The sequence below is a fragment of the Triticum dicoccoides genome, chromosome 5A (genome assembly GCF_002162155.2).
Source record: "Triticum dicoccoides isolate Atlit2015 ecotype Zavitan chromosome 5A, WEW_v2.0, whole genome shotgun sequence".
NCBI classification, from domain to species: domain Eukaryota; kingdom Viridiplantae; phylum Streptophyta; class Magnoliopsida; order Poales; family Poaceae; genus Triticum; species Triticum dicoccoides.
The window spans coordinates 45,195,965-45,211,941 of NC_041388.1; the positions used below are offsets into that span (position 1 = coordinate 45,195,965).

The following is a 15,977-nucleotide window of genomic DNA, read 5'->3' on the forward strand; positions in this document are numbered from 1 at the left end:
CGAGCACGTGTGACATCTCGGCGGCATTCCTACCACCACACGAGGAGAAGGAGACGGCCGCCACCCCCCGGCCATGATCACGACCTCCCATGAAGATGAGCCCTCGCAGGGTAGGGGGTCCAAAATGGTGCACCACCAGGATCCACTGGCCGATGCAGACGCAGCCGGGGCCTCCGCCCGCTGGGACGGCCGGATTTGGAGCGCAGACAGCCGGATTCGCGCAACACATCGAGGGAGAAAGAGCCGGAGATTGAAAGAGGAGATGAACAGCTTACAATTATGGCAATCAAGAAAAGTACTCATACAAGATGTAATAGTAGCTTCAAAGAATAACAGTAATATATTACTTCTTCTGTCTCGTAATATAAGAGTGTTTTTTGACAAAAAAAAAGAGTCTTATATTATGGAGCGGAGGGAGTAGTATAAAACAAAGAAGAAGCATGCAAGCCATGCCATCCTAGACTAGACTCTTCGCGTCGGGATTAGATCACGGTGTACATAGTCTTGGCCAGGCTTTGCACGGCAGAGTAGGAAAGACTGCCTCGACGTGCAATAATCATCGGCTCACTCCCGATCAAATCCCACGGATATGATCATCCTCATCTCCACCACGAACTCCAGCTCCCCCGATCGCAGCTCCGACGCCAAGCGGCGGCGCAGCGTGTCGGTCAGCAACACGTCCGTGTGAGACAGCTTGACATTCACGTCCGTCGATGACCGCTTGCCGACGCAGAAGTCCAGCACGTCCGCTCATCCGACAACCATGTCGCCGTAGAACACAGTGACTGTGATCTCCTTCTTGCAGGTCCTGTCGACGCCCTTGTTGTCGACACGCAGCTCGAGGTTGAAGTCGGGGCGGATCACCGGGCTGCGTGCTGGGTCGAGGCCGTGCACCTCCGTCAGTCTGACGGAATAATTGGGATCAAGGTGAATGCTTGAGTCCCACTTTTGAAGCCCTAGTATGAGAAAAAAATTCCTTATTTGACACTATCTTAAAATCTGCTTCCTTATTTGGTATTGAAAAAAAAATTCTTCCCTATTTGACACAAGTTCTAAATTTTATTCCCTATATGATATTTCCATTCATTTTGAGCTCAAATGACACCTGAAAAGACTTTTTTGTCCCTCATGTGGTATGTGTGTAGGGGGTAATAGCGCACACACGCAGCACCAGTGCGAAGACAGGAGCACACACGCAACAACATATACACATGCACCAACACACATGCACGCGCACACACACGCAACAACACGCACGCGCACGTGTGCACACACACACACACACGCACACACGCAGCAACACAGATGCATGTGCACGCACACACGCACGCAGCACACACACACATACACAGACACGCAACAGCAGCACACACGCATGCAGCACATAGGCACGCAACAGCACACACACGCACGTACACACGCAGCGGCACACATGCACACACACATGCAGCAGCAGCACACATGTGCGTGTGCACCCACACACGCAACAGCACACACGCGCGCACACACATATCGCATGAGGGGCAAAATCGTCTTTTCAGGTGTCATTTAGGCTCAAAATGGACGGAAGTGTCGTATAGAGAATAAAATTTAGGATTAGTGTTAAATAGAGAAGAAAAACTTTTCCAGTGTCAAATAAGGAATCCGATTTTAAGACAGTGTCAAATAAGAAATTTTCTCTAGTATCAGGCCGCCGACGCATAGTGCGAGGATGATAGCAAGGATCACAGTTCGTAGCGTAGGCTTCGTCTCCGGCTGCTCGCTGCCTGCAGCGGCCATGACGGCGCCGCCGCGAGTCACAACTTACAAGATGTGCGTGCGGAGGCGACGAATCTAGCTAGGCAAACAGTTGTGTAGCAGAACAAGGCAAGGGCCAAATATAAAAGCCGTAAGAATCCAGAACGGGCAGATATAAAAGCCAAATATTAATTTCTTTGAGTTAGAGAAGAATTCGGCTCAGAACGTAAGAATCCAAGTCGGTTTTTACATGGAGTTTGAGAGGAAGTCGGTTCACACACGTTGCATTAGGTATCTCGATCGTGAGGTCCTACAAATAAATACTGCCTAAATAAACCACAAAACAAACCAGGGATTCCTGATGATGAAGGTTCTTGGCCTAGACATGGATCCCGAAGCTGCTGGTTTGAAGCACAGAGGCAACCAATGCCTATGTGTCATTCTAATAATTGTCGCCTGCCTGACCTTGGTAGCTTTTCCATCTGTCGCCGTTCGCCAGCTCGTCGTCGATCCCGACCTGAATTTCGGGAGCGCAAAGTTCAGCATGGAGCCCGTGTCCCACGCCGGGATATATCGCAACGACTCCTCGCCGGCTTTCAACGTCACGCTGCACGCCAGGAGCTCCTACAAGCACAGCTTCTGCAGCGACGGCAGAGGCGGCGACGTGCAGGCGGTCTACTCGGGCATCACCGTCGCCATGGGCCACCTGCCGCCCTTCTGCGTGGAGCCCAAAGGCTCGATCGCCATGACCGCGGCTGCCTCGTCGGGCTGGCTGGCTATGCCCGCCTCGCTGCAAGAGCGCATCGAGCATGACAGGAGGAACGGTGGGGTGGAACTGGAGGTCGATCTCAGCTTCGCCAACGATATCAAGGGCTTACTATTGGTGCGCTGCCACGCCAAGTTGGATGCCACGAGTGCATCACCATGCAAATCTTTCGGTCTGGGATACATTTGTGAAACATGATGAAACGCAACTACGTAGCAGATATTGACGCTCCTCGCTCATGCTCCTCTTCTCTCTCGTACGTATTGCTGTAAACGTATACACATACTAAAAATATACGCGTACTCCATGTCCGTATATTTTTCGGACTGTATTCTTTGCCACAGATATATTTTTTGGTATTTTTCTATGAAACTTCATACGTGAGTACATTGGGCACCCAAGTTTGATATCCCAAGATTTCAGGATTCTTTTGAATTTTCCTAGTATTTTTTAATTTAATTTTCACATAGGGGGTGAAGCACCAATGTGCTCATGTGTATTTCCTGTATTAGATTGGACATTGTGTCTCCAATTTTTTTATTCAGGCTTCTCTGTCGGGTTTTTCTGTCTGCCCTTTTTTCGTCTTTTCAATTGGGCCGAGCTTTATGTTGTGGCATTATGTGTATCTTTGTTATTTTCCTTTTTTTTCTTTTATGTTATTGGGTAGAGGTTGTATGAAAAGAACATGCCATAACGTTTCACGTTGGCTCTGTCGTACGTATTGCTGTAATAACAGTTTAGAATATACACGTACTCCATGTCCATATATATATATGTATGCTATTTTTCTTTTTGTCAGGGAAGTTATGAGAAACTGTTTTCCTTTTTCCTCTTCTTTCGGCTCTAGGAATTTGGGTTCATTTTCTGTGTTTTTTTAAAAAAGGAGGATGACCCCCGGCCTCTGCATCTGGGAGATGCATACGGCCACTTTATTGATTATTCTCAGGACCTTACAAAGTATTACAACAATGAGCCTGAATCCATCATCTTGGCAACACATGCCGCTACTCCTATCCAAAATGATGAAGGGGTGCTAGCTGGGCCACTACCCAAACCACTCACCTAGGCCTAACATCAAAAGCCGGAAACTGAAACATATTCGAAAGCCCCAGCCGAGCTACATACCGGGTCTGGGGCACAATCCGGTCAGACGCACTCGTGTGTCGTCGCCGCCATCTTCCACATGTCCGTCTTCAGATCATACTGAGGCTTCTACCTTGTTTGGCCACTCTACCATCGACGTCACCATGACGCCAGACAGCAACCTTCTCCTGCGCGAGTCCATCCCCGTGCATCGGGCGGCGAACCTCCGCAGCGCCATGCCGCCGATCTTCGCCGCCATCAATGAGTGAGATGAAGTACCGCTCCACCACGGCATGTACAAGGTGAGGAAGGGCGAGGTCCCCATCGGAGACACGGCCGGAAGAGAAGCACCGCAGCCCCGAGACACTGCCCGGAGTTGCGACGCAGTAGATCAGGCTGGCCGCCACCAGGAACCAGACAAGCACGCCATGCACACCCAGCATCCCCATGCCCAAGTCGGCGCCTTCAAGAAGGTGACGACGATGTGGCGCCGCCGCCGCTTAGCCACCGGGGCTAGGGTTTTCACCCGGGCGTAGGGGAAGGGGAGAGGCAGGGGAGGTTTAGCCTCGGCGCCGCCACCAAGGAGGAGTTGTCTAAATCTGTAATAACTTAAACTCCAATTTTGTCCTGGTTAATACATATAGTATATCATTATTTTAGGTGCCCAATCTACTTTCGTGTGAAATTTCGTGAAAAATACCAGGAAACGTATCCGTGGCAAAAAGGACAAAATTCCCATGTATAGAAAAAAACTGTTTGGATGGATTTTAGTTCGAACTGTATTTTCTTCGCCACGGATACATTCATTGATATTTTTCTATGAAACTTTATACTAGAGTAGATTGGGCACCCAAGTTTGATATCTCAATATTTCATATTTTTTAAAATTTTCCTGGTATTTTCTGGATTTAATTTTCACATAGGGGGGTTGAGCACCCATTTGCTCCCGTGTCTCCAAATTTTTTATTCAGGCTTCTCATTTGGGTCGGGCTTTTCTATCTGCCTTTCTTTTCGTCTTTTCATGTGGGCTGAGCTTTGTGTTGTGGCGTTATGTGTATCTTTGTTATTTTTTTTTTTTTCATTTGTGTTATTGAGCAGAGGTTGTATGAAAAGAAGATGCCATAAAATTTCCTGTTGGCTTGGTAGAGCATTTTTACAAAAATAAAAAGAACTCCAAAGAATCAAAACACGTGCAAAGCTTTTTTTTAGAGAGGAAATAGCTGCCTTATTATTACTTAGTCTGTGGCTCCATCAGCCACAATAGCATCGCGGATACAAGTCTGATGCTCCTCGCTCCTCCTCCTCCTCTTCTCTGTCGTACGTATTGCTGTAATAACAGTTTAAAATATACACATACTCCATGTCCATATATATGTAGACTGGTTACAGATTGGTGAAAATAGGCTTTGGTCAGGGAAGTTATGAGAAACTGTTTTCCTTTTTCTTCTTCTTTCGACTCTTGGAATTTGGGTTTATTTTCTGTGAAGTAAAATGCATCCGTGGTCATTGAACTTGTTACATACGTACTCTTCTATGTCGTACGTATTTTTGCTGTAATAACAGTTTAAAATATACCCATACTCCATGCATGTCCATATATATGTAGACTGGTTACAGATTGGTGAAAATAGTCAGGGAAGTTATGAGAAACTGTTTTCCTTTTTCTTCTTCTTTCAGCTCATGGAATTTGGGTTTAATTATTTCCTGTGTTCAGTTGTCTAAGGTCTGCAATAACTTAAACTCCAATTTTGCCCTGGTTAATACATATATAATTAAATCTCATCTAGGTGATGTCATCTGTTTGGTGAGGCCGGTTCCCTTGTGGGCCCACCTCACCTTCACGTATAATCCCTCCGTTTCTTTTTTTACTTCGCATATAAGATTTGTATTGAGTCAAACTTTATAAAGTTTGATCAAGTTTATATACAAAATTATCAACATCTACAATAGATATATGCAATATGAAAGTTAATTCATTGATGCATCTAATGATATCGATTTTATATCGTGAGTGTTGATATTTTTTCTGTAATCTTAGTCAAACTCTACATGAAGAGGATTTTTAACACCTGAGTGCTCTACACCCCTATATAAACTTTAAGTTCAAAAAATACCGTGAAAATAAAAAAAAACCTGGGATTTTGGCATACGAAACTTGGGAGCCCAATATATCGTCTGTGAAGTTTCGTCAAAAAATAGCAGGAAACGTGTTCGTGGCAAAAAAAAGACAAAATATCCTATGTATAGAAAAACTGTTTGGATGGTTTTCAGTTCAGACTGAATTTTCTTCGCCACGGATACATTTTATGGTATTTTTCTGTGAAACTTCATACGGGAGTAGATTGGGCACCCAAGTTTGATATCCCAATATTTTAGATTTTTTAAAAATTTCCAAGTATTTTTTAATTTAATTTTCGCATAGGGGGGTGGTGACGGGGCCTACACCAGGGGTGGCTAACGTAAGGGAGCATAGCCTCGTCAACTATACGGGCCCCACTTGGCCCAAGACAGGAAGGAAGCCCTAGGGAGCGGAGAGGACCTTCGTGCCCTCCCAGACATGAGGGCGGCGATGCCCTAGATCGCATCCACCACCGTCATGTAAACCCTAGACCTATACTGCCTATATAAAGGGATGTATAGGGTCTTCATTAGCATCCAATCTTAGATCCAAACTCTCGTACCAAACCTCGTACAGTATTGATGTAATAACAGATTGCGGTGAAAATAGGCTCTGGCCAGGGAAGTTATGAGAAACTGTTTTCCTTTTTCTTCTTCTTTCGGCTCATGGAATTTGGGTTTATTTTCTGTTTAAAGCCTGTAATAACTTAAACTCAAATTTTGCCCTGGTTAATACATATAGTATATTGTTTTCTTTAGGGTCTCTCTAAGGCTAAAAATAGAGGAGCAAAACGGCAGAGTAAACTAAGTGGGGTATTGTCGGACCTAGCCGAACTCCATTGGTTTGCTGCGACTGCTCTGTTACACACGGGACTATTAGAATGAGCCATTTTCCATATTAGAATGTCAAGCTCATACATGTTGTCAATTTGGCCGTCGTGTGCGCTGCCACGCCGGGGAGATGAATATGGATGAATGTTTATACATCTTGCAGGGTTCGTGTTGGAAGGGCGCCTACAGAACATTCATCGTGCGGTTGGAAGAATGTGTGCCTTGGAAAAAATATTCGCCAATAAGCATACTGAAACTGTGGGGTAGTCCTGAAGTCGGTAACAGCTTCGATTTGCTAGGACAAGCCGACAACTACTACGTGATACGCCGATAAGCATATTGAAACTGTGTAATGCTGCGGCAAGAGGACCGGCTGTTGGGGAGTGCGGGACAATCATGCGTAAGCGGTTCCACAGTATTAGTCGGCAACCAGGACAATAATATGTGGGTTCGGTCATTCTTTGTGTGTCCATCCTTAAATTTGACATTGTCAAATCTGAAGATCTAAATGCCGGTATGGAGCTAGTATCGTGCTGTTGTTGACCATATTCTCTCTTGAACTATATCCAGCTTTCATTTTTTTTATAACACAATACCAACCTTGTAGACTTCAACTTTGTCCTTTACATTTATTCTGCACCTCAGTGCTCTCGGTCATTTCCAAAAAGTGCCAGTTCATATTTAAATCGGACATATGTATAGTAACTTAGTAGGGAGTTGCAAGATGGCTTATGTTGACAAGTTACATCATACAATTTGTGGAACACTTCAGCTCCAGTGATAATTTCTCAGTTTTCTGTTAATACACTGAAAAATTAGGAGGCCTTTGGATGTCTTGTTAGGTTAAAGGTGATATGGAGTGTGTTCTGTCCTGTATGATTTGCATGGTGGCATTGAACCCTGACACAGTAGATGCTGAAGTTCGGCTGTGTGAAATGTCGTCATGCTGTTGATTTATCTCCGGATATGTTACTTATTTACTTGTGTTATTTGCTTTGGAGGGGTTGCATATGGAAAGGTACAAGGTAGGACCCCAAATCATTTTGTGTGGAAGGTGTGAATTAGGAGCCTTAGTCTGCATTTGGTATCAGATCATCCAAGGGTCAATGTTGTGGACAATTTTTCCCCCTCGGAAACCGATTTCATGGCTGATTCTTTTGCATCTAATATATAGGAAAAATAGAAATAGTAGGCTATGTTACAAATATTTTATAAACCAAGCTCCTGTGTTTTAAGTACCAAGTGTACTTGCTTGCGACACTCAGGTGTGGCGCTGAGAGTACATTCAAACTAACATAGTAGCTCGCAAGGCTGCCGTGATCGCTGGTGCGTTTCTTGAGAAAACTGTTGTGCCGAACCACTCGTCGGCGTTTTGTCCACGCCAAGCGGGTATGTCACTATATGTCCCTGCCGCAGTCCAGCCATGGGACACTTGGTAGAGCGATCGAATCTTAGACCATGGTTTGCGTTCGCCGTGTCGTATGCCTAGGGTTCTTCCAAATCTTTCTATTTTTTGAGGCAATGGAGGAAATCTTGAGATAAGCGAGTGCGGGGGACTGGCTAGAAAAACCAACGAATCTGTTGGGCTGCCCACCCACCCAAAGTAAATGTTACTTCAATATGCGATCATTTTTTTTCTCAATCCTTCAAACTTTTAGGAATCTGAATCTAGTATGAACAATTGATTATAGGTCTACCGGTCCCACAGCTGGTATCTCTCCCATTACTAAGACTTCAACCCCTAAAATCAACCTCGTATCTCTTCCCTCGCCTATTTGAGTTATGGCATCCCAAACCCTAAACTCACGCTCCACCAATCTTTTTGTTTGCAGGTTTAATCATTGGTCTATCAGTTTCTAGTGGCCCAACTATTCTACTTTTATTTATTTCTCGGCTCAAAGATAATAATCCACAAGTTTAAGCATCAAAGCAAAAAGTTGAGACAGAAATTCTTCAATCAAAATCGTGGACAACTGTTGCAACAATTGGTATCACATAGGTCAGACATTGCAGAGAGAATGATCATCCCTCTAAGAGAACTGCAAAAGGCCACAAACAACTTTCATCCAACTCGTAAGCTTGGTGGTGGAGGTCATGGTACTGTGTACAAAGGAATTTTGTCAGGTTTGCATGTTGTTGCCATCAAAAAGTCAAATATTGTGGTCAAGAGAGAGATTAACGAGTTTATAAATGAAGTTTCCATACTCTCACAGATCAATCATAGGAACATCGTAAAGCTTTTTGGATGTTGCCTTGAGACAGAAGTTCCTTTGTTGGCTTATGAGTTCATTTCCAATGGAACCCTATGTGGTTATCTTCACAAGAAACCACTAAGATCAATACGTTGGCAAGACATATTAAGGATTGCAACAGAAATTGCCAAAGCTCTTGCTTACCTTCACTCTAGTATTTCTGTCCCCGTAATACATAGAGATATCAAGTCTACTAATATACTTCTTGATGATGCGTTGACAACAAAGGTGTCTGACTTTGGAGCTTCAAGGCACACTCCCAAGGACCACACATGGATAACATCCACGGTGCAAGGCACTTTAGGATATTTAGATCCCACATACTTTTACCATGGTCGGCTAACAGAAAAAAGTGATGTTTATAGTTTTGGAGTAATCCTTATTGAGTTGCTTACAAGGCAAATGCCAATTATGTACAAATCTTCTAAAGGTGATGGGCTTGCTGCACAGTTCATTGAACTACATGCAGAAGATAAATTGGTAGAGAAATTGGATTCACAAGTCAGGGAGGAGGAAGGTAGCCAAGTTGAAGAAGTAGCCGCTCTAGTTGTGTCATGTACAAAGCTAAGAGTAAAGGCATGACCAACCATAAGTCAGTGGAGATGACACTAGAATCCTTTCAACAACTCGAGGAGCATGATCGTCATAGGGACGATTTTCAAGCAGAAACAAATTAAATGATAGGAGTTATTCGGCAACAAGATATACATCGCTTATAAGAAGGACAAGCTTGGAGAACATGAGTAGGCAATCTAGTAGAGAAGAAGAGTTTGTGTTGTCCGTGAGCTACCCTCGATAGTCGTGATTAGAGTTTACATGTGAAAGAGTTGTGCTGCTTATTGTTTGTTGTATAACATGTGTTCAAATATGTGTAAAATATTATGTGCATGAGTTGTGCTACAGTTGGACTTGTAATAAGCGAAGGGTTAACTGTTAGTGTAGAGCATGTGTAACCGGGCTTATTATATAAGGGCATCATAGGTAGTCAAATAGACTAGACATAAACTGATAGGTTGGACAAATATCACGAGAGGAACGGACCGGGTACTCGTGGCAGGGGTGACCGGACCGGTCACGGGGCAGCGATCGAAAACCTGTCTGATGGCCTCACTGAGCTTAGTACATGGAGAGAAACGTGTAATCATGCCCCGGGGATAAGCCTCGTTAAAAAATCTGGGTATTGTTTCTTGTGCTTGTGTGATTACTCCTCTTCGACGGATGGACGTGATTCTAACAACATGCATATATGTTCAATAAGTTCGGGCATTGTGGTGAACCATAGCATGTCTGTGATGTCAAAAAAATTGTCAGTGATGTGTTCTATCACAAGCGGAGGTCAAATATAGCCGTGATGCTGTCCTGATTCGGGCAAACGTATAGTACAGCCAGAACCACAAGAGATATGTGTCGTTAAAGGTGCGTTGTGTTGTGCTAGTTGCAAAGAACTTTAAATATAAGAGTATCTCCAACACAAGCCCCTTTTTCCGATAAAAATTTGATACTGGAAGAGCTGTACCAAAATATCTGCTTAAGCTGAGCCCCAATCCGCCCAAAAATATTGTGAAGCCCCAGTAATATACATTTTGAATATATTATTTCTTAGATAGCACAATAGTATACATTTATACGTGTCAAAACTAAAATAAACAGAAGGGTGACATTTCCCGCACAATTGCCCGAGGCACTTGGCTAGTTAACCAAACCACATAAACAATAACCAAACACATAAGCCACAAAACTTATTGCGGTGAAAAAATGCCACAAAACTAATAGAAGAATCAGGCAGGCGTCCCTCCACTGGGGTAATAATTCGATGTATTCGAACACGTACAAGACTGGGTGCTTTGTGATAGAATTGGTCGGTCACAACCCGCCGGAGAATGGGATGGACGTGCCGGCGAGCCAGACGTCGCCGTCGATGAAGGACCCCACCGTGAAGGTGCTGGCCTCAGACGCGCTAATGATGCCACGGTACCCCATCCACGACACCCGGCCGGACGTGCCGGCGCCGGGCCCCGTGTTCTGGTACTCGGCGTAGTATAGCGTGTCGAGCGCGAAGGTGCCGTCCCACGCGAGCCAGCCGGCGGGGTCGACGACGCTGTCGAGCTCCGACTGGATGAAGACGGTGCGCGAGTACTGCTTCCACGGCCGGCCCAGGTAGGTCTTGAAGCTGGACTGCACGGCGGCGAGGTCGGAGGCGGCGGCCACCTTGCTCTTCTGGACGGAGATGCCGGTGTTCTGGTTGGGGTCCGTCCGGCCCTGCGCCGTGTAGATGTTGCTCTGGTTAGGGAGGGGCCGGCGCGCGTAGAGGTTGCAGCTCTGGAGCACGGCGGCGGAGTTGCCGAAGACGAAGTCGATGGTGCCGTAGATGTCGCACTCGCGGAAGAACTGCCGGAGCGAGTGCACGTAGAGGGTGTCCTGGTAGCCCACGAAGCTGCAGCGGTAGAACGCCGAGAGGTCGGCGCCGACGCGGAGCGCCACCGCCTGGTGCTTGGACGGGCCGGCCGCGTTCTCGATGGTGAGGTCGCGGGCCAGGAAGTTGCTGCCCACCACAGCTGCAACATTACCGAATGCAACATGGACATTAGTTATTACCTATGCCGTGAAAAGGTCGACTCCAACATATGCATGTGGAAAACCCTACCTCAAGATGCAACCACATATGGTTCTATTATGCTACTTCAAATACTATATATTTCCAACTATATAGTATACAATGAATCATAAGTATTTTTAGTTTCAATTTATATCATTAATTAGAATATGAACGTTCTGAAAAACAATTCTTGTTGAACTGCATTACACCAATTTTTAAGTGGCAATGCTTAGTGTACCATCTTGACTGGGTACTATCATAGACTAGTATCATATACGCAACCTTCTTCTTCCGGTGCATTTAGATTTTTCACACGCAAAAACCACAACGAATGAACAGGCTGTCTCTTTCCTCAGCTTAACTGTGTTTTTGGGCCAGCCATGCACGTCCACGTCCTGCCAGAACGGGCGAATGGGATGGATGAACCGACGCTAGCTGCATGGAGAGCGTCGCCTCACATGCACATGCATGCCATGCAGCCTGTGAGCGGCCACGCGCAACGCAACAATCACGGCGAGGCCCGCCCGGCCGCCCGTGTGGTCACCGCCGCGCTCGTCCTACCCTGTTGTTCCACCGACGACGACAGCGACAAATTGACACCGACTTCATATACTGTGCAGTGTGCAGTGTGCAGTGTGCAGTGCGCGGTGCAGATCGGAACAAAGGGAACAGCAGCAGCTTGAGCTCTTGGCGCTGATCGGAAACGTACGTACGTATGATTGATAAATATATCCTTGGCTTGGCGGGGTACGTTTGGAACAGTCGCAGGGGCGTGCGTTTGCCGCCTGCCGCCGCTGTTAGTCGGATTCGATCCTACATATGACATGCTCTTGTGATCTTGGCCTTGTTGCCTTGCTGCAGCCTGCTACTAATTAACAAGCAGTAGCGCAATCACGGGCGCATCCGGTTACCAGGGTGCTATTGCTAGGTTTCCGACGCGTCACTCCCTTCTTGTTACCACGACATAGATGCATGCCCGATTCTTGACGCGTTTGGCAGATGTATTGTACTACTCCCTAGTAACTATTTTTGCCTGGGTTTCACAAATTAACCGAGCATTCTCTTTTGACCTTTTTAATGGTTCAAAGCCCTCAGGAACACGACTTCAAAAGGAAAATAGCTAGGGCACATATACGGGGCCGGGTTAATTAATTAAATGATGCTACTATAATGCGCGGTTGATTGGTTGGAGGTGGTTGCAGCTACTGGCTATGTGCAGTCCATTTGTACAAGCAGCCATGTGCTAGCAATTATACGTACAGTACGTACTGGCCGGACAGCTAGTGAGATAGTACTACTAGTACTAGCTACTGGCTAGATGCATGGATGGTATGGATAGATCTCCGTCACAGTACATGATTGAATTCCTGAATTTGTGGTGGTGTCCCTCCCTAGCGGAGCTTGCTAGCGGGGAGTGCATGCATGTGGGCTTGCTGTTCTGCACGACTCGTTCCTCCGGTATGCATGCATGCACGTTTTAATTCCAGCCCCCCCTACCGGCCTACCGCTCATGTACAGCCACTACGTACGTACCACCGAAATGAGACGAGACCAAGCATCGCGCATGCTCCATTTGCTCTGCTCGTGTACCAGCGGGTAACTCTACTCGTGTATTGGTGCTCTTGGCCCTGACCACCGGCCACTGCGCGCAGAAGCTACCCGCTTAATTGTGGGTCTGTGGGATGTGGCTTAATTGTGGTCGTACTCCAGGACCGGAGTAGCTAGTAGTGTGCCCTGCACTGACTGCATGCAGGCACCGACGCGACGCATACAAGGAGGCAAGTTATGGTTCCACCGACATGGATCACGGACGCACTGTACGCACATCAATGCCACTAAATAGTCACTTGGAGCTAGCTAGAGGTGCAGGCCCAGCTAGCTAGCTTTGATCTTATCTACCGACCCAGCAGTCATTGCCGGCCGCCTGATCTGCAACGCACGGGTCCATTGGCCACTAGCTATAGGAAGAGCGCATGCATGCATGCATGCACAAGAGAGTGCACTGCCGACGGTGAAGGCAGATTATTCTCAAAAAAAAAAAAAAACGGTGAAGGCAGATCTCTCTCACCGGATCTCAGTTTAAAAGCCAACCCATTCGATCGATCGGAACGCCATTATAGACAAACACGTAACAGTGTATGCGTTCGACGCTGTACCATTATACAGGACCGGACCACGTGCGGTGCAGTTGGTGTGCGTAAATTCCTACAGCGGCAGCCCAGCATTTAGCTCTTGGATAGACACGCATGACTTGACACGCCCCCCGGGTATGAGTAATGGATCGATCAGACTGACAACGTCTCTGCTAGCTAGCTAGTGCACGGACGGAGGAGTTTGCCATGAACGGTAATAGTAATAGTAATAGTAATTTAGCATGTTAATCATTCATTCGGTGCAATGCAGTATCACTTCACTCACCGACTGTGGCGGAGCGGAAGGTGGTGGAGCCGTCGACGACGTTGAGGCTGGCCTTGATCACCGTCTTGCCCATGCCGTCGCCCATGAACATGAGGTTCTTGTGGCTCTTCCCCACCTCCACGTTCTCCATGTACGCCCCGGCCTTGATGTAGATCACGTACCTGCTCTTCGAGTTGGCCGGCGCCGCCGCCACCGCGGCCGACACCGTCGTGAACCCCCCGCTCCCGTCCTTGGCCACCACCGCGTTCGCCTGGATGCCCGACGCCGGCGCCTGCAGCAGCCGCCGGTCCCCGGGCCTCACCCACCGCGGGAACCCGCCCTTCACCACCTGCCCGTACCCCGTGAACGGCTGCCGCGCCGCGACGCTTTCCGTTTCCTCCGTCGACGGTGAAGGCTTAGAGCCGCCAGCCCCGGCACCGGGCATCTTCTTGGCCATGGCCAGCGAGTTGCTGACCATCTTGGCGATGTGCCGGATGCCGGGCTCCATGTAGCGCCGCACCTCGCCGCCCTTCTGGTACGAGAAGCCCTCCAGGCAGGTCTGCTGGTTGGTGATGGCCGCCGAGAGCACCGTCACGGCGTGCTCCATGGTCGGCCGCCTGGCCGCGGACGGCGACTGCAGGTCGGCCGTGGTGGCCACCAGCTCGTCCATGGTGGTGTCGAGGAGCTCCATGCAGTCCATGACGGCGAGGTGGTCGCGCGACGTGAGGGACCTCCCGTGAAGGTAGGCGGAGCAGTTGGCGGACATGGTGGTCACCTCGGTCTCGGTGCGGTTGACGGCCGCGCAGATCACGTCCGGGAGCGGCTTCTTGTGGAGGTCCGGGATGTCGGCGAGCGTGGACAGGCACAGCTCCGGGTACAGCGTGCCTTCGCAGTGCGCCGCCGCGGCCGCCTCCGCGGAGGGGTAGAAGGGGGCCGTGCCGGAGGAGACATCCTCGGCCGTGGCTGCGGCGGCGAGTAGTGTGAGGGTGACCGCGAGGAGGAGGAGGAGGAGGAGAGGCCTTGGTTTCCCGTGGCAGTACAAGGGTGACATTGTGATGTGGACGACACGACTCGACGGGACTGCCAAAGAGTGTGAGACTGAGGATGGACGCTAGTATGGCTAGTGCCTATATGTACTTGTGGAAGGCCAGAATCTTTTGTATTTGGAGGGAGCTGGCTGCCTTGGATGCTCCTAGCCGTTGGATCAAGAAAACCATCCGTGGTCCAGATCAAGGCGTCGCACAGTTGACGAATTAACGCGACATTCCGCTAGTAGTAGTATCGATAATTGTTTCATTGTTGGCCATTGATTGATTTCCTTACAAGATGACACTGACATTCTACTAGTAGGAGTAGTTACCAAACTTACTGTATGCATGCCTTTGATGTTATATTATGAGTTTTTTTATGTCACATTATGAGTTTTTTTGTAAGTACTCCATTTGTATCAAAATATAAGACTTTTGATACTCCATTTGTATCAAAGCGTGTTAGATTTTGATAGAGGGAGTAGATGTTATATTATGAGTTACTAAGGGCATCTTTAACAAATCCTCTAAAGTCTATATTTGAGGAGCAAATGTGTGTTTTATGGAGTTAAGCATTAGCTAGCACATCCCCTAAAGCATATAATCCTTAAAAATATAGCTTTTTCGCTCCCTAAAAAGCAGCCTCACCAGCCAAATATAATCGGGATGCGGGGCAGATGAGTATATTTGCTCGGCCGCCGTACCCACCTCGTTGCGTCAACTCAACCCTCACTGTCGTCGTCATAGTCAGTGTCGTCGACTCCACGCTGGCGGAATCAACCGTCAATGCCAACCCGCAGTCCCGCCGGTCTCACCCACAGATTCCATGGAGCCGAGGCCGTCAGAATCGTCAGTTCCACCGCAGGTGAGCCCGCTATCGCTACAACTCTGTAAGGTTGCCCGCCGAAGTCGGATTCCTTCATGAATCGAAGCGCCCTGACTGCGGAGATGTCATAGGAAGGTTCAACCCAAGCTAATGCCGGAGGACGCCGTCGATCCGAAGAAGAAGCTGCTCGTTGTGGTCGCCGCCGCTGCCTTCATTCCCGGCATTGTTCATTGCCTCTTCACTCATGAACCGCGTGTGCGGATAGCTACGTAGTATAGGCGGTCTCCTCTGCCACCTTGGGGCCCAAGCCCAAGCTCCTTCGCCAAACATCGTCGCTACGGCC

General features: G+C 47.7%; 1 protein-coding gene across 1 annotated transcript; it reads right to left on the reverse strand.

Annotated features, from left to right (window-relative positions):
* Nucleotides 1–10,359: 10,359 nt before the first annotated feature.
* On the reverse strand, nt 10,360–14,896 carry LOC119299010 (pectinesterase-like). Its single transcript, XM_037576328.1, has 2 exons — nt 13,802–14,896; nt 10,360–11,342 (listed from the first exon to the last, which is right to left on the reverse strand). Exons 1-2 carry the CDS (start codon nt 14,829–14,831, stop codon nt 10,651–10,653), a joined length of 1,722 nt encoding a protein of 573 aa, XP_037432225.1. The 5' UTR covers nt 14,832–14,896; the 3' UTR covers nt 10,360–10,650.
* Between the last annotated feature and the right edge of the window lie 1,081 nt (nt 14,897–15,977).

What these genes read in the sequence shown, in the direction of transcription:
- LOC119299010 (XM_037576328.1), bottom strand. Translation starts at nt 14,831, where the DNA reads ATGTCACCCTTGTACTGCCACGGGAAACCAAGGCCTCTCCTCCTCCTC. An exon ending in CTTCCGCTCCGCCACAGTCG is followed by an intron (nt 11,343 to 13,801) that starts GTGAGTGAAGTG and finishes GTAATGTTGCAG; the next exon opens with CTGTGGTGGGCAGCAACTTC.